This window comes from Pan paniscus, chromosome 19 (assembly GCF_029289425.2).
Source record: "Pan paniscus chromosome 19, NHGRI_mPanPan1-v2.0_pri, whole genome shotgun sequence".
NCBI classification, from domain to species: domain Eukaryota; kingdom Metazoa; phylum Chordata; class Mammalia; order Primates; family Hominidae; genus Pan; species Pan paniscus.
Genome location: NC_073268.2, coordinates 26,477,942 through 26,495,146, shown reverse-complemented (window position 1 = coordinate 26,495,146; position 17,205 = coordinate 26,477,942). Strand labels below are relative to the sequence as shown.

General features: G+C 59.1%; 1 protein-coding gene across 6 annotated transcripts in view; it reads left to right on the top strand.

Moving 5' to 3' along the window:
• ARHGAP23 (Rho GTPase activating protein 23) overlaps positions 1 to 17,205 on the top strand; it is a 94,267-nt gene that overhangs the window by 35,642 nt on the left and 41,420 nt on the right. For 4 of the 6 annotated variants that reach the window (XM_034942000.3, XM_034941999.3, XM_055102180.2 and 1 more), the window contains exons 2-10: positions 4,266 to 4,427; positions 7,069 to 7,096; positions 9,010 to 9,105; positions 9,282 to 9,360; positions 9,492 to 9,546; positions 12,350 to 13,514; positions 15,331 to 15,486; positions 15,711 to 15,822; positions 16,034 to 16,091. In XM_034942000.3, the coding sequence (XP_034797891.2) occupies positions 4,266 to 4,427; positions 7,069 to 7,096; positions 9,010 to 9,105; positions 9,282 to 9,360; positions 9,492 to 9,546; positions 12,350 to 13,514; positions 15,331 to 15,486; positions 15,711 to 15,822; positions 16,034 to 16,091 (1,911 nt within the window). Of the gene's footprint in view, positions 1 to 157; positions 294 to 4,265; positions 4,428 to 7,068; positions 7,097 to 9,009; positions 9,106 to 9,281; positions 9,361 to 9,491; positions 9,547 to 11,171; positions 11,367 to 12,349; positions 13,515 to 15,330; positions 15,487 to 15,710; positions 15,823 to 16,033; positions 16,092 to 17,205 lie in introns of those variants that run through there. The other 2 variants (XM_034942001.3, XM_034942002.3) reach the window with 2 other exon arrangements.

Genomic DNA, 17,205 nt, shown 5'->3' with positions numbered 1-17,205 from the left:
GGACGCCGTCTGCCGGGCGCCTAGCAGCGGCCCCGGGCCCCCGCGCGGTGCGCGCGTCTCCGGAAGGCCGGCCTGGGGCGTACTGGGGCCGGGGCGGTGGCCGGGCCCGGGAGCCCCCGCCGGCCGCGGAGGTGGTGGGCAGCGCCGTGTGGCGCGTGGAGCGCGCGGGGGCCGGGGGTTGGCGCTGGGAGCGCGCCGTCGGCGTGGACTGCAGCGCCCCGGAACCGCGCTGCCTCTGGCTGCCCTGCCTCAGCCACAGCGACCGCCGCGCGCCCGGGCCGCGCCGGGCCAGGGTGAGAGCCGCGGGGCCGGGGCCGGGGCCGGGGCAGGCCTTGTTGGGGTCTGAGTGGGACTGGGTCACCAACTCCCTGCGGCCTTTGAGCTGTGTGCGCCCTGCATTCCAGGACTGATGCCCCTGGAGCGGGGAGTGAGTGAGGCACTTGAGAGATGGGGCTGAGGGTGGCAGGATTTGTGGCTTGGAGCTCTGCCAGGGCTTCTGGGATGACAACCCCCAGTCTGGGTCGAGGCCTCCAGGGGGCTCAGCCCTCTCGGTTTCCAGGCAGTGGAAGGATGGAAGGGACCAGAGCGTTTGAAGAGACGCTGGGGCTTCTAGGAATCCCAGAGGGTATGGGTGGGCAGGGACGCCGAGTCCGAGGCAGGCAGAGGCACCACTGAATGGAGCAGGGCACAAGACCCACCCCACCCCTGGTAGGGGACCTGGACACGGCACACGAGGGTTTCCTAGTGGGCAGAGGAGGCTGAGTGGCAGACGGGCCCCTGCAGGTAGTGAGTGCTCTCAGGGCTGACAGGGCTGGGCTTGGGGGACTGCCGTGTTTCTGATGTCCGGGATGGACCAGGCTGGTAGGGTGTGAGTCACAGTGGGCGCCATGCCCGGCCTGAACACTGTGCTCCCTGCAATGACCTCTTTATGCTCCCGGGGGGAGGAGCAGGGCTCCTGGGTTCTAGTTTCTGGTGCTGCCAACCCACCACGTGTCTACCTCTGCCTAATTTGTGGCCTAAGGCCGTCTGCCCTGCTGTCACCATCAGCTGGTATTTTTGGACGTCTCTTTCTTTCCTGACATGAGGGTGGGAGTGTTTGGAAATAGATCCAGGCCAGGAGAATTTAATCAGCAATGTCCCTGTGTCCCCTGAGCAACTCCCTCTCAGTCCCCTTGTCTCTGTGCCTAAGTCAGAGAGGCAGAGCTGTGTGTGTGAGCTGTGCACCTTTCTAGTTGTTATCAATGGCTCCTTCTCTGGTTTTTGCACCTATCACTTCCCCCACCTCAAGATGAGAACAAGACTCAGTTCTGTCCCAGGTCACAGGGGAGGAGAGGAACATGCATGTATTATAGCATGAAGGATTGAGGTTAAACAAGGAAGAACTTCCCACAGGGGAGATGCCAGCTCTGGCTTTTGATGGGTGTCCTGGTGTCTCCTCTTCAAGCAGGTGTGTGGTAGCTGTGGCTGTGTGGTAGCTGACATTCTCAAGAGCCTAGTTGGAAGAGGTGGGAGGAAGGGGACTGGAAGGAAGGAACAGAGGAAAGGGAGAGGTAGAGATAAGGGAGGGAATGCTGGTAGTGCTTGGTGAGGAGGGGACCCGGAGAGGAAGGCATGCCTCCTGCCCTGGATTCCATGCAGGCCCTCCCAGGGAGCAGCCCCCCCAGGCAGCTGGCAGCTCCAGGCAGGATGTGTGCTGGGGGAGGGGCGGGGGGCGTGCGGGGACCTGTCCCAGCCACTTCTCGTCACTGGGGCAGCTGGTGGCTTGAACCTTAATCCAGGACAGCAGCAAAACAATGGGCCCTGCAAACAGCCTCAGCTCTGAGCCTGGGTGGGGGACAGGCAGGGGGCAGCCCACACTGGGGAGGAGCAGGGGCTTCTGGTAGGAGAGGGCAGTTGGTGAGGGGACCCCCAGACCCTTTTCGCTCCCTGATCAGTTCCTTGCCAGGTCAGCAGAGATGGGAAATCCGGGGGATTTCAGACCTCAGCAGAATTCCCAGAGAATTTTCTCCTCTGGGCTCCCCAGGCCCCCATGGGGGTGCAGGGCACCGTGGGAGAGACTAGGCTAAAGCTACAGGTGGAAGATGCTGGACTACCCCTGATGTCAAAACCCCTGCTGAGACCTCCTGGACTGGGGGTCTTCCAGCTTTTACGTGGCCCCTGTCTGGTAGGGGGCACTCATAGCCTCATCTGGGTAGTTTTCTAGACCGTATAGGAGTAGAACAGTCTAGAACGGTCTGTCTCCCTTGCATGGAGCTCCACTCAGCCTCTTGTATATTCCACCTGGCTCTGTCCCCTGGGGCTGTATGAAGCAAGCCTATAGCCTATTGTCTCTGTCACATTTTTCTTTAATCTTCTGAGATGGGAGGATCTAGCCTCTTCCCCAGACCTGCTCGACAGCAGCCAGGCTCTCCCCCATGCGGAAATCCTTAGCAGAGGGCAGCTGTCTCCCTCCACTGGGTGTGTGGACAGGAGGGTGGATGGTCCATGAATGAACTTGGCATCAGGACATTTGAGTGGCCGATGTTTTTGAGCTTTCTCCAGCTACGAGAAGGGGACAAAAGGGGATGTTGCTAGTGAAGCGGGAGCTCCTCACTCCAGAACTGATGAGCTTCTTCCTCCACACCCAGCCCCTCAGCCTTTCTCCTGTCAGCTGATGCTTCCTGCCTGGTGCCGAGGAGGAGTTGAGGGGAGTAAGGAGTGTTGGTGGTGGCTTTTTGCCCTCTGAGGGGCTTGGACTAGGGGCAACATAGAGGTTAGGCCACATGATGTTATGGATTTAAGAGTCCTCTAGGGGGCCTCTTGGCTTTTCAAAGCCAGGCAGCTTCTCCGTGGCTCCCATCTTCCCCAGTTGGGCTCCGTGAGCACCATCTATCTGACACCCTCCTGTCACCCACCTTCCCTCTCTGTGTCCCAAAGGGAGCCCTGTCTCAGGCACTGTTTTTCTTCTTGCCCCAGAAACAGACCTGTGTGCCCCCTCCAAACTCTTGTCTTCAGATACCCTCTGCCACATCATCTTGGAGAATCCTGAGAATTTTGGGAGGTCTGACAGGAGGCTTTAGTGTCTCTGAAACCTCCAGCCTTTTTTTTTTTTTGAGACGAAGTCTCACTCTGTCACTAGGCTGGAGTGCAATGGCGCGCTCTCAGTTCACTGCAACTTCTCCCTCCTGGGTTCAAGCGATTCTCCTGCCTCAGCCTCTTGAGTAGCTGGGATTACAGGTGCCAGCCACCATGCCCGGCTAATTTTTGTATTTTTGGTAGAGACAGGGTTTCACCATGTTGGCCAGGCTGGTCTCGAACTCGCCTTGGTCTCCCAAAGTGCTGGGATTACAGGTAGAGACAGGATTTTACCATGTTGGCAAAGGCTGGTCTCCACCCGCCTTGGCCTCCCAAAGTGCTGGGATTACAGGTGTGAGCCACCGCGCCCAGCCACCCCAAGCCTTTCTGGTGAACCAGCCAGGCCTCTGGGCTGGGCTCTGGAGCCTCAGGAAGTCCCTTCAGGTGTCTGATGTCCAGTCCGCTCCCTCTTGGTTCTTGGTTCCCCCTGTGTTCCTGCTGCTGTTCTTGAAGGATGTGTGTGTGCCGGTCTGCTGTGCATGTGTGTATCTGCATGTCTGTGATGCATGCGCATGCGTCTGTATGTGCGTTGTGTGTGCAGGACTTTGATTCTGTGCAACTCTGTGCATATCTATGTGTCTACATAAGTGTGCACATGTGTACTCATTTGTGTGTGTGTATCTGTGTGTCTGCATATTTGCACATGCTTGTCTGTATGTTTGTGGTATGTTCCGTCTACATGAGTGTATGTGGCTGGGGCTGTGTCTGCATAAGTATGTGTCTATCTGGGAGTGCATATATGTGTGCATGTGTGTGTGTGAGATTGTGCATGAGCTAAGACAACGACAGGCACTTCCTGGGCAGGAAGGCTGTATCCAGGGTCCTGCACATAGTAGGTGCTCAGTGAACATTTGCTGAACTCAGCTGAACTGAACTGAATGAACTTGCTTCAGTGAGTTATTTTCCCAAGGGCAAAGACATTATGAGGGGACTGAGGGGAAAGGAAAGAAGGAAAAAGCTATTGGGCTGATGAAGGTGGGAGAGTAAGGAAGGGGTGAGGAGGAGGTCATGGGCAGGGAGGATGCCTGGCAACCCTAGGGCAAAAGACCCCTTCTGGTGCCCCTCCGGTCCTGTGGGCTGCAGGAGGTGGTGCAAACAGCCAGAAGTGTCAGCCACACGGGCGCTCAGCCTGGCCTCTCTGTCTCCCACAGCTGCCACTGGGCCCAAGGGATGGGTGCTCTCCTAGGCGCCCCTTCCCCTGGCAGGGGCCGAGGACGCTGCTGCTGTACAAAAGTCCCCAGGACGGCTTTGGCTTCACTCTGCGCCACTTCATCGTGTACCCACCCGAGTCGGCCGTGCACTGCAGCCTGAAGGTATGCCCGGCTCGCCGCTGCCCTGGTCTGGGGAAGCTTTCATGAGGGAGGGAGACTCTTTTGTGCCAGTCCCCTTCATGGTCCTTTCACCCTCTCAGAGAAGCAGTCCTTCCTGGGGTCCGGCCTGACTCCCTTCTGCTGTGGCCTGGGGAGGAGGACTGCAGGGAGGCAGTGCCAGCCTTGGCTGGGTTATTTGTACCGTGTGACCGTGGACAAACACTTTAATCACTGTGGCCTGGGGCTTCTCAGGAGACAGGGAGGGGTGGCTGGTGCAGGGCGAGGACCTTGCAGGTGGGCAGCCAGGATGCTCACCTCACACCCCCAGACGCTTGTCTCTGGCAGGTGAACAGTTGTCTGGGAGTTCCTGGGACCCCTGATCTACCGGCTGCTTCTGAGCTGGGGTTGCTCCTCCCCTCTCCAGCGTGAGCTCTCAGGGGCCTAGCCCACCTGTGGGAGCCCTCCCAGCACGCCCCTGGCCCCTGCTGGCCACAGCTCAGTGTGCTGGAAACAGACCCAGGCTGGGACACAGGAGCCCAGAGTTCCGGTCCTGGGACAACTCCTCACTCATTGTGAATTTGGGGCTGCCTCCCCATCTCTGGGCTCCATTTCTCCTGCTGGAACCTGAGGACATTTATCAACTTGACCCCTCAGAGTCCCTCCTGCCCTAATGTAAACGTTGTGTTCTCTGAGTCCAGGAACCAGGGGTCCTGACCCCAATCCAAGGCTGTGAGCTAGGGGGAGGGGTCCCTGACAGCGAAGCAGAAGTATGGGAAGGAGACAGAAGGGGCCCCAGGGAGCAACCAAAGCCCCCGACTAGGGCTCTGCTCCCATCACCACTTCTTTTCCAGCAGGGAGGAGACACTGATTTTGGAGTGAATGAACCCCTCTATCCACTTTCCCTAGGACTGGGATCTGCCTGTACAGCTATTGGGGGACTCTCCCTTGGTCCCACCTATCAGAGAACCAAACAGGGGACTTCACTGTCTGTGTTCGTGTGCTCACATGTCTCTCTGTGTGCATCGCGTGCTGGCCATGGACATGCATGTGTGTATCTCTCTGTGTGCATATAGTGTCTGCAAATACATGTCATGTGTACATGTAACTGTGCAGCTCTCACATGCATGCCGGAAGCTCTGGGGCTTCTGCATAACTGTTCTCATTGGCTACAGCTGTGCTGAAGAACATAAGTAGGGGCTGATGGAGTGTGGAGGGGGCACAGACCCCTACTTCATGCCCAAGGACACCAGCCCCTTAGTTCTCCGGAACCCCCAGTACTTCCTTCACTCTTTCCCCAGAATGCCCCTCCTGCTGCCCCCAGCATCTTCTCTCAGGGGACCCTGCTGAAGCATGACAGCATAGGGTCTAGGGCTGGAAGACCTAGGGCCGGGCAAGCCAGGGACAGGCTGCCTCTCCTTTCCAGAACCTGCCCAGGGCTGGGAGGGGCCTTTGGCCTGGAGGCGGGAGGAGGCTGTGTTCTCCCGTCCTTCATGCTGCCGCCTGGCAGCCTGCAGGGAGCTCAGCCGTCCAAATGCATCTGTCTGCCTCTGTCACCCTCTCGCAGTGCTGTCAGCTTGCATCAGCCGGAGTGCACCCCACACATGAGGACGGGGGCAGAGTGCTTGCTCCCCAGAAGGGCCCAGCAGCTTTCCTGTGACCCACCCTGTCCTCATTGGGGTGCCACAGAGGCCTGGGTTCCAGCCCTGGCTCTGCCACTGAGTCTCTGAGTGGCCTTGAACACACCATACCCTGCGAGCTATACAATGGGTACATGTGTGGAGAGGGTTAGAAGAGATGACGCTGAAGGTCTGATCCAGCTCTAAAATGCCACATCCAGCTGACTTAGCCTGTTCCTCTGACCTCCATGCCCTCCTTCCTCATTCCCCCACAAAGTCTAGTGCCATCACCTACCAGGTGATCCCAGAGGCCTCCCAGTGGGTCCCCTTGACACCCTGCACCCAGGTGCCAGAATCCTCTCCCCTAACTCTCATTTTCACCTCCACTCTCTCTCACAGAAGAACTTCCATTGGCTCCCTCTTTCTGTCCTGTAAGCCTGAGTGCTTTAGCCTGAGTATTGTCACTTGCTGTTGTTGACTTTCTCCTTTAACTCAGCGATTCAGCCCCTGGTGTGCTGTGAGCGCTTATCCCTGCCAGCCAGCGTCTGCACACCCCGCCTCCCTTGTCCACAATGCCTTCTACCCGCCACCCTCAGATGTCTTTTGAGTCCCCTCCCCAGGAGGACTCTAATCAGTCCTCCCCTTGGTATTCCCTGGAGCTGATAGCTGTAGTTTGCGCTTGTCACGTGCCTATCTGTGACTGCCCGGGTCTTCTGTGTGTGTGAGCCTGTGTGATGCCTCCCTCGTTGGGCTGGGAGCTCCCCCAGGGAAGGGGTCTTGGGTCACTTGTTGGATTGCGGGTTCCCTGATGGTTAGGGTGTTGAGGCGATGGGAGCACATGTCACTGGGGAACTTGGCCTCGGACTTGGTGCCCCTCGGACACCCCTCCCGCACCCTCCCCTGCTGGGCTACTTGGGAGGAGATAAGGGGTGGCGGGAACCTGAAGGGGCCCTGCCCACTGGAGCTGGGCCACCCCTGGCTGCTGAGGGCTGGACTGACGCCCACACCCACTCCTCTGTTCCCTGCAGGAGGAAGAGAATGGAGGCCGCGGAGGAGGTAAGGGAGGACTGGCGGGCGCTGGACCTGCACGGGACTCCTCTTCCAGCTCCTGTCTCTCCCTGTCCTCCCCGAAGACTGCCTGTCCTTTTCTGTGCCCCCCTCCCTTGACTCCTGTTCCTGCCTTTGCTCCTGTCTGTGCCCCTAGTCTGGCCCCCTCTGGGCACCTCCTCCTCACTCTCTCTGTCCTCCCCCTTTCTTTTCGCACATTTGTCTCCCTTGGGCATTTCCTCCACAGAAGTTTGCTGAGCTCGGCACACTGTGGGCGGCACTCTGGGGCGCAGATGGGTGTCTACCACCTGGCCCCTGCCCTCAAGCTGCTCCCAGCCTAGAACAAGGCAGGGCAGGGCTGCAGGGCCTGGGGGCTGGTGGTGGGAGCGCTGAGCAAAGGCTGTCCTTGGAGGCAGAGACAGTGGAGTCCTGGTGGAAGTCAGGGATCCCCCAAGGTCTTTCTCTCATGTGATGTGAGCCTGACTCCCCTTGCTGTGGCTCTTGCTCCCCAGAGGCCCCGGTGGGCACCCAGGCCCCCAGGTTATTCAAGGCAGAGTGCCTTCTCTGGCAGCCTTCCTGCTCTGCCACTGGGGCTTTCGCTGGGCAGCCATAGAACACTCCTGCATCCCCATCCAGAGGCTGTGGTGAGGGAGGAGCCCGCTGACCTAGAGCAGGCCCATTTCTCTGTTAGCTTAGAGTTAGCAGCACTTAGGAGCAGAGAAACTTTGTTGGGGTGCAATGCGGTTTGTGCCCTCCCTAGGGGCCTCGGACCTCTGCTTGGAGTCCCTGAGCCTGGGGAAGGGAGGAGGTGGGGGATGTGAGTATTAGGTGTCTTGCTGGGTCTGCGGGAGTGGGCATCCCTGTAAGGAGGGCGTCTGACTCTGCCACATGTCTTCAGAACTGTTATGGCCTCTTGTATGGCGCCCTTTCCTCTGTCTCGTGACTTGTGTGTGCTGCACATGTGTGTGTGAGAATCTGCCTCCCCCACTGGACAGGGAGCTCTGGAAGGACAAGGGCTGTGCTTGTTCATCCTTTTTTTTTCTTTTGAGATGGAGTCTTGCTCTGACACCCAGGCTGGAGTGCAGTGGTGCTATCCGGGCTCACTGCAACCTCCACCTCCCGGGTTCAAGCAATTCTTCTGCCTCAGCCTCCTGAGTAGCTGGGATTACAGGTGCCCGCCACCGCGCCCGGCTAATTTTTTTATTTTTTAGTAGAGACAGGGTTTCACCATGTTGGCCAGGCTGGTCTTGAACTCCTGACCTCATGATCTGTCTGTCTCAGCCTCCCAAAGTGCTGGGATTACAGGCGTGAACCACCGCACCCGGCCTTTTTTTTTTTTTTTTTTTTTGAGACAGTGTCTTACTTTGTCACCCAGGCTGGAATGCAGTGGCACAATCCCGGCTTACCACAACCTCTGCCTCCCAGGTTCAAGTGTTTCTCCTGCCTCAGCTTCCTGAGTAGCTGGGATTACAGGCATGCGTGCCACCACACACAGCTAATTTTTGTATTTTTAGTAGAGACAGGGATTCACCATATTGGCCAGGCTGGTCTCGAACTCCTGACCTCAAGTGATCCACCCGCCTTGGCCTCCCAAAGTACTGGGATTACAGGCGTGAGCTACCGCGCCTGGCCTGTTCATCCTTTTTAGTGTAGTTTTTAGCACATGAAGAGGACACAGGAGGTGTTTACGGAGTGACTCTTTGTATGTCCCCATAGGTTTTCTTTCTCCCAGGTCTGTGTCTTCCTGTCGGGTTCTGTGCCTCCATGGACCTGTCCAGTGTCCTCGTGGATGTTTGAGCCTGTGCATGTTTGTGACTGGACGAGTGCAATCATTCTCTGAGTGTGTGTCCCCTGTGTGTGTAGCTGTGCATGGGTGTGACCTTCAGCAGCCACCCCCAGCTAACCTGGCTGATGCCCACTAGGACCCTCCCCCCGGCACCGCCTGGAGCCCATGGACACCATCTTTGTCAAGAATGTGAAGGAAGACGGCCCTGCCCATAGGGCGGGGCTTCGCACAGGTGAGCTGGCCCAGTTACCTGGGCTCTACTTTCTACCTTCTGGCTAGGATTTGATTCTCAGATCCAGGTGCTGGGGAGGCTCCTGTCCCCACAGTGTTAGCCATGCCTGGTACAGGGGTTCTCAGATGGGGCCTTTGATGCCCCTTGGTCACCACTCATGCGCTCCTTGTCCCCAGGAGACCGGCTGGTAAAGGTGAATGGGGAAAGCGTCATTGGGAAGACCTACTCTCAGGTCATAGCTCTGATCCAGAATAGGTGAGTGTCCCTGACCCCTCGCCCCATATTATCTCCCCTCCCCTTTGCCCTGGGGATGCCCTGGAGACCAGGATCCCTTCCTCCTGGACCCTGTTCCTTGACCCAGCCTGACGTTCTGCCTGTCTCTGTAGTGATGACACTCTGGAGCTGTCTATCATGCCCAAGGACGAGGACATCCTCCAGCTGGTGAGTCCAGCCCCTGTGGCCTGAGAGGAGACCCCTGAGCCCTGGGGCAGCACCGGCTCCCCTGGGAGGCAGAGAAGGAAGTGTTTGGAGGGCACAGGCCGACATTGCCCAATTGGGGATTCCAGGCCCCTCCCTGGGCTGGGGCTGGTTGTTGCTTCATTCAGAGCTGCTCTGTGCTGGGGGAGCGGGAGACCTGGCCTTGGCAGGCAGGATTCCTGCCAGGGTATCTGGAAGGAGGGTGGCCCAGCAGGCTCTGCCAGCCTGGCACGTTCTTGTCAGCTCCTAGGAGAGATGCCTGTTCCCTGCACCCCCTCCCTGTCTGGCCCTGAGTGAGGGTGTCTCTGGTGGGTGTGTCCACACAGGCACCGAGCACACATCGAACACTGCCCAGCACACCCCACCCCACCCACTGTCATGTGCACCACACAGTACCCGAGCAGCACACACAGGTACACAGCCACACAGCACAGCCCCACAGTCCCGCCCTCTATATAGCACGAAGCACACCCAACACACATGCAGCACCAGGCACGTGCCACAATACAGACAACCACACAAGCACCCACTGCCACAGTTCACCCTCATACAGCGAAGTGCACCACAACACACACCCACAAACATTAAAACACGACACACTCACCAGCCCCTTGGCTCCCTGCAGTACAAACAGCATAGTACCTTGCACACTCGGACCTCCACAACTACACACCCACGCCGCACTATCACAACATGTATGCTCGCAAACACCGCGGCATCCTCCTGCCCATCTCAGCACATGCGCCCACCCGTGTCACAGGACTCCAAATTTATACATTCGACACCTCAGCATACCTAGAAGACAGCATCCAGCCCGCCACACAGAGAGCGTGGCCCAGACACTGCACGAAGCAGGCCCTGCCCTCCCAAGCGTACCCTTCCACACACACACACACACACACACACACACACACACTCACACACTGCCTCTTTGTGCCTGGAGCCCCGGCGGTCCGCTTTGCCCAGTGCCCACCTCCCTGGTCTCATGGGTCCCAGCCAGATGGCGGCTTACTTGCCCCTGAGGTCACTGTCCCTGGGGAGGCCCTGGGAGCCACTGTGCTGGCTTCTGCCTTGGACGCACTCTCGTAATCACTGTAATCACAGTGCCATGCCTGGCATGATGCCCTTCTGGAAACCTCCACCCCTGACCTCGATTGTCCCCTTGCTCTTCCTGGGGAGAGGGAGGAAGGAGGGGGGGATCTGAGGTGGACTGCTTACCCCAAGTCTCAAGGCCCTGCCTGTACAGCTCCCCCAGGCTGAGGCGAGGCCAGCTATGGGGGAGTGACAGGGTGGGACCCTAGGGTGTCCCCCACTCTCTCCAGTTGGCAGGGGCAAGGAGTGGGAAGGGCAGTAGCCTCAAGTTCTGCTGCCCAGGCTGGGGTGGGCTGGCAGCGCCAGATGACAGCATCTGGGGGCCTCCACTGGCCCCCGCATCTCTGCCAGCCGGAGGGTGGGGCCCAGGCATTCCTGTGGTTGGAAGCCAAGGCTGGAGGCCAATCGGGCCTCGGCAGCTGCTGACGCCACCACCGACGCGGCGAGGCCCCTCCACACCCATCCTCTCCTCCCTCCTCCTCCCGCCAGCCAGCCGAGAGAGAGCCGGGTGGGGGTGAGGGGGAGCCGCAGGGAGGGCAGACGGAGGGGGACCGGAGGCCCTGGCCAGGGCAACACAGTGGTCAGTGGGGGCGTTAGACGGAGCTGGGGGTGGGCGGAGGCGGGCTGGGATGCTGCCGCCGCCGTGATGATGCCGGGAGCCTGGGGAGATGGCGGGATGGCAGGAGGGAGAGGTATGTGTGTGCCGGCCCTGTGCCAGCTGGAGGGGGCTGAGTGTGCGGGGGTGTGGTTTAGCTTGTCCTCATCACATGATGTTTGTGCCTGGGACTGGAGGTGTAGTTATTTGTGTGTGTTTCATTGTGTTTTACTGTGTGTGTGTGTGTCTCTGGGTGTGTATCTTCCAGTGTCTCCTCGTAGTGTGGTGTGTGTGTGTGTTTGGTTTCACCCTCCCACCCTTTGGTTCTTTGCCTTGAGTTAGGCTCCTGGGCAGCTCAGCAGGGGCCAGGCTGGGCCCAGGCCACAAGGCCGCTGTCCCTGGGAGCTGACTCCTTTTTTGGCTGGGCCTGGGCGCTGGCCCTGTCACTCCTTAGCAATGCAGCGTCAGCCTCAGCTCCCAGTGCCAAATTCCAGGCCCAGGGGTGGCAGAAGGTGGCTCAAGTCCCTTCCTTCAAGCCTGGCAGGAGGTGGGCAAACTCCTTCTCACCCCTGTGGCTCAGGAGCCAGCTCCCCATTCCCGGGGATGGAGGGACAGCTGGGCTCTGCCAGCCTCTGCCCCACCCAGACACACCCCTAGCCGGCTTTCTTCTCTCATCTGCCACCTTGACTGGTCTCGGTGGGGTTTTCCGGCTCCACCCGAGGAGCTTTGGGCATTGGTGGACATAAGGGGGCAGGCAGGCAGTGGAGGCCAGGACTGGGGGAGGACCCCAGGAAACAGATGCTGGAATGTTTGTGGCTAGGGCAGTCCTTGTCACAGACTTAGCGAAATCCCACTTTTGCTGGAGTTTGCCTGCGTCTCAAAGGCTTCTTGCTTCTTCTTTGTTCTCTCCCTGGACCTGCCCTTCCACCCCCACCCACTTATGCCTCCCCCTCGTTCCCCCCACCGCTTGGTCCTCTCCCTTCATTCCCCTCCTGGGCTCCTTGACCTCCTCGGGCTGCCGTTCCCCTACCCTGTGGGACTTGTCTGGCCCTGCTTACCTGTCTCTGTGTCTCCGGCCAGGCCTACTCCCAGGATGCCTACCTGAAAGGGAACGAGCCGTATTCTGGAGAGGCCCGCAGCATCCCAGAGCCACCCCCGATCTGCTACCCCCGCAAGACCTACGCCCCTCCTGCCCGGGCCTCCACCAGGGCCACTATGGTGCCTGAGCCCACCTCAGCACTGCCCAGTGACCCCCGGAGTCCTGCTGCCTGGAGTGACCCGGGGCTCCGTGTGCCACCTGCTGCCCGTGCCCACCTGGACAACTCTTCCTTGGGGATGAGCCAGCCCCGCCCCAGCCCTGGTGCCTTCCCCCACCTCTCCTCGGAGCCCCGGACGCCCCGTGCCTTCCCAGAGCCTGGCAGCCGGGTGCCCCCCAGCAGACTGGAGTGCCAGCAGGCCTTGTCACACTGGCTGTCAAACCAGGTACCCCGCCGGGCGGGGGAGAGACGGTGCCCAGCCATGGCCCCCCGGGCCCGCAGCGCCTCCCAGGACCGGCTGGAGGAGGTGGCTGCCCCCCGCCCGTGGCCCTGCTCCACCTCCCAGGATGCTTTGAGCCAGCTGGGCCAGGAGGGCTGGCACCGAGCTCGCTCAGATGACTACTTGAGCCGGGCCACCCGTTCTGCCGAGGCACTGGGGCCAGGGGCACTGGTGTCACCTCGCTTTGAGCGGTGTGGCTGGGCTTCCCAGCGTTCGTCTGCCCGCACCCCCGCCTGCCCAACTCGGGACTTGCCAGGGCCCCAGGCCCCACCCCCGTCTGGCCTGCAGGGCCTGGATGACCTCGGGTACATCGGCTACCGGAGCTACAGCCCATCATTCCAGCGCCGGACCGGCCTCCTCCACGCACTCTCCTTCCGGGACTCACCCTTTGGGGGGCTGCCTACCTTCAACCTGGCCCAGTCCCCTGCGTCATTCCCACCAGAGGCCTCCGAGCCACCCAGGGTCGTACGGCCGGAACCCAGCACCCGGGCCCTGGAGCCTCCTGCGGAGGATCGCCGCGATGAGGTGGTCCTGAGGCAGAAGCCCCCGACGGGCCGCAAGGTTCAGCTGACCCCCGCAAGACAGATGAACCTTGGATTTGGTGACGAGTCCCCAGAGCCAGAGGCCAGTGGGCGAGGGGAACGCCTGGGCAGGAAGGTGGCCCCTTTGGCCACCACCGAAGACTCTCTGGCTTCCATCCCCTTTATTGGTGAGTGATGGTACATGTGGCTGTCCTGGAGGACTTAGCTGTCGGCTGTCTGTGTCCTGCTGTACCCCATCTGCCTGTCTACCATGGGCAGAATTCGGCTGGGTGCTGGTGGGATCATCTTGTTTCTCTGTCAATTCATTCATCTGTTCATCCATCCATCCATCTATTCTTCCATCTTTCTTTCTGTTCTCTGTCATCCTTTCTTCCATCCTACCTCTCATTCATTTATCCTTTCAGCATCTTTCCATACACTCTTTCTTTTTTCCCTCTCCCCATCCATCCATCCATTCATCCATCATCTGTTCTTCCTTCCTTCTTTCCTTCCTCTCTCCCTCCTTTGTTCATTCGTTTGTTCCATCCATTCGTCCATCTATCCATCCATCTATTCTTCCTTCTTTCCTTCCTCTCTCCCTCCTTCTTTTGTTCATTCATTTGTTCCATCCTTTCTTCCACCCGTTCATCCATCTTTCTTTCCTTTGACTCTTCCTTCCATTCTCCCATTCTTCCTTCCATCTTCCCTTTGTATCTTTCCCTCTTTGTCCTTTCCATCCACCCTCCATCCCTCCATCGACTCAACAGATATTTGTGTCAGGCCCTGTGCATGGCTCCATGCTCTCCTGGACTGGATGGCCCAGCAGAGGGTGGTGGACATGCAGGGACAATCCATTGGGATGGGCGTGTCGTGGGACAGGGAGCTTGAGGAGAAGGGCTCAGAGAAGGGCTATGGTGAGAATCTTGGAGAAAGAACATTTGGGCTAAGACTTGAAGGATGAGAAGGAGTTTATCAGGGGAAGAATATTCAAGGAGAGGGAATAGAATATGCAAAGACCCTGAAGGGAGAGAGGCAGGACCCCCTTCCAGGTTGTGAGGACCCTTTCAGGCCCAAGGGTCTCATTAGTCACTGGGGTTGGCTTTTGAGAGCAGAGGGAACCCTCTAAGGCTTGCCTTGCCTTCGACTGGATGCAGGAGAGGGAGAGGCAAGAGAGTAGAGTGGCTGGGTGATGCCCAGGTTTCTGGCCGGGCTTGGGGGTGGTGCCTCACCCCCATGTTGGGAGTGAGAGGGGGACAAAGTTCAGGACTGTTGAATATGAGGTGTCCAAGAGGGAGCACGATAGACGGGGCTGGGGAGAAAGAGCAAGATGCAGGGTAATGGAGAGGGATGGTGGTAGATGGGAGGTGAGCTCACCCTACCAGACAGTGAGAGGGAGGAGGCCTGGGGCAGGGGGAAGACACAGCCCTGGCTCCCCCAGCCAGCCTTCGGTGGAGCAGAGACACAGCCCCTTCTGCTAGTAAGGAAGGCTCTAGGCTGTGGCCAGGAGAGGCAGTCTCTTCTTCCACAGCACAGTCTGTTTGAGGGGGAGATGTCATCTCTGCCCTTGAGGAGCCCCAGCTGATGGGGGAGCTTTTGCCCTTAGGAAGCTCTCAGTCTGATGGGGAAGACACTGTCCCTGCCCTCAGGAGGCTCTTGGTCTGAGAGGGGAGACATAATTCATTCTCTCTAAGTGCCCTCAGTCTGATGAGGGAGACACCGTCCCTGCCCTCAGCAGGCTCCCAGTCTGATGGGGGAATATTGGCTCTGTCCTCTGGAGCCCGGTCTAAGGAGGGTGGCTCAGCCCCACTCCTGAGGGTAAGGATTCCATGGCCACAGTCTGGACAGTGGGCCAGTCATGCTTGACAGTGGGCATGTTGCCAGCAGGACCCTTTGGGATGTGTCTGAGCCTGGAGGCGAGTGGCACGGGGGCTGGCAAGGCTAGGGTGGAGGCAGGCAGGCTCCGCTGTCTGCTGCCTTCACACCTTTCTCCTTCCACATGCATAGATGAGCCCACCAGCCCCAGCATTGACCTCCAAGCCAAGCACGTCCCTGCCTCTGCTGTGGTCTCCAGTGCCATGAACTCAGCCCCTGTCCTGGGCACCATCCCATCTTCCCCGACCTTCACTTTCACCCTCGGACGCCATTACTCGCAGGACTGCAGTGAGCACTCCCCACACCCCCAGCCCCACCCTCTCCCTCGCTGCCCAGTCCCAGGGGTCTCTGTTGGGCCTGCTGCTTGATGTCTGGCCTCTTCCTCTGGTTTCCGCTTCTCCTGCGGCTCCTTGGGAGAGTCACCTCCTGCCCCTGCCCAGAAGGGAGGGCTCTGGGAAGCCCCTGACCTGCTGCCCCACTGACCGTGAGGCCCGATGTGGGTGGCTTTGCAGGCAGCATCAAGGCTGGCCGCCGCTCCTCCTACCTGCTGGCCATCACCACGGAGCGCTCCAAGTCCTGCGATGATGGACTCAACACCTTCCGCGACGAGGGCCGGGTTCTGCGGTGAGGCCCTGTCTGGACATGGGGTGGGGTGGCCACAGCCACCGTGGCCAGCTGCTCTGGGGCAGGGCTCTTGGCCCTGGGGGTCCTCTATGCATGGGACAGTGTGCCTCCCCCGCTGGAAGGCTTCTGGGCTTGGGGTTTGGTGGGTGACGAGATAGTGAGGTCCCAGCTTTGCTGCCCACATCCCTCACCCTCGACCCTTGCTTTCCAGGCGCCTGCCAAACCGCATACCCAGCCTGCGGATGCTCCGGAGCTTCTTCACCGACGGGGTGAGAGCTGCAAGTGTGTGTGCGTGCGCAGGAGCGAGGGTGTCAGGGAGGTGGGGCCACAGCCTCTGCATGGGGGTTCCTGCTCCAGCTCCTGCCTTCCTCCTCCTCCCTGCACCCCTCACCCTCGTGTCCACCGCGGGACCCGCCCTCTGCTGTGGGCCCCGACATCCCTGAATGACACCATGCAGCCCCGCCCATGGGCCCTGGTCTGGACTGCCTCTTTCCAGACCCATCCCCCATAGCCACATGACTCACTTCTCCACTGTCTTCGCGGGCTTTTTAGGTCTTCCCTGAAATTCCAGCCTCCGCTCCTGACATTTCACGCCTCCCTTCGCTACTCTATGTTTTCCTCCTCAGCACGCCTCATGCACAATTGGTGTTTCCCTTCCTCCCTGCCTGGCTCCCCAGCTAGAATAGAAGCTCCCTGAACTTATATTTGGGGCTTCATTTGTTTCCTTCACTACCCTCAGTCAGTATTTGCATCGCGTCTTGTCTTCATGGGATGGGGTCGGGGTGGACACTGGAAAGGTGTGGCCGGGACACAGGGTTGAGATTGGTGGACAGGTAGAGTTCCCAGCCTCAGGACCTGGGGAGGCAGGATCAGGCCTGTGATAGCCCTGGCTGTTTGTTTGTTTTGAGACAGAGTCTCACTCTATTGCCCAGTCTGGAGTGCAGTGGCATGATCTTGGCTCACTGCAACCTCCGCCTCCTGGGTTCAAGCTATTCTCCTGCCTCAGCCTCCCGAGCAGCTGGGATTACAGGCGTGTGCCACCACGTCTGGGTAATTTTTGTATTTTTAATAGAGACTGGGTTTCACCATGTTGGCCAGACTGGTCTCGAACTCCTGACCTCAGGTGATCCACCCACTTCGGCCTCCCAAAGTGCTGGGATTACAGGCGTGAGCCACCGCACCTGGCCTCAAATGATTTTCTTGCTTCGGTCTCCCACAATGCTGGAATTACAGGCATAAGCCATCACACCTGGACATATTGTTGTTTTTAAAATCATATATATATTTTTCATGCATGATTTTTCTTTCTTTTTTTTTTTTTTGAGATGGAGTCTCACTCTATTGCCCAGGCTGGAGTGCAGTGGCACGATCTCAGCTCACTGC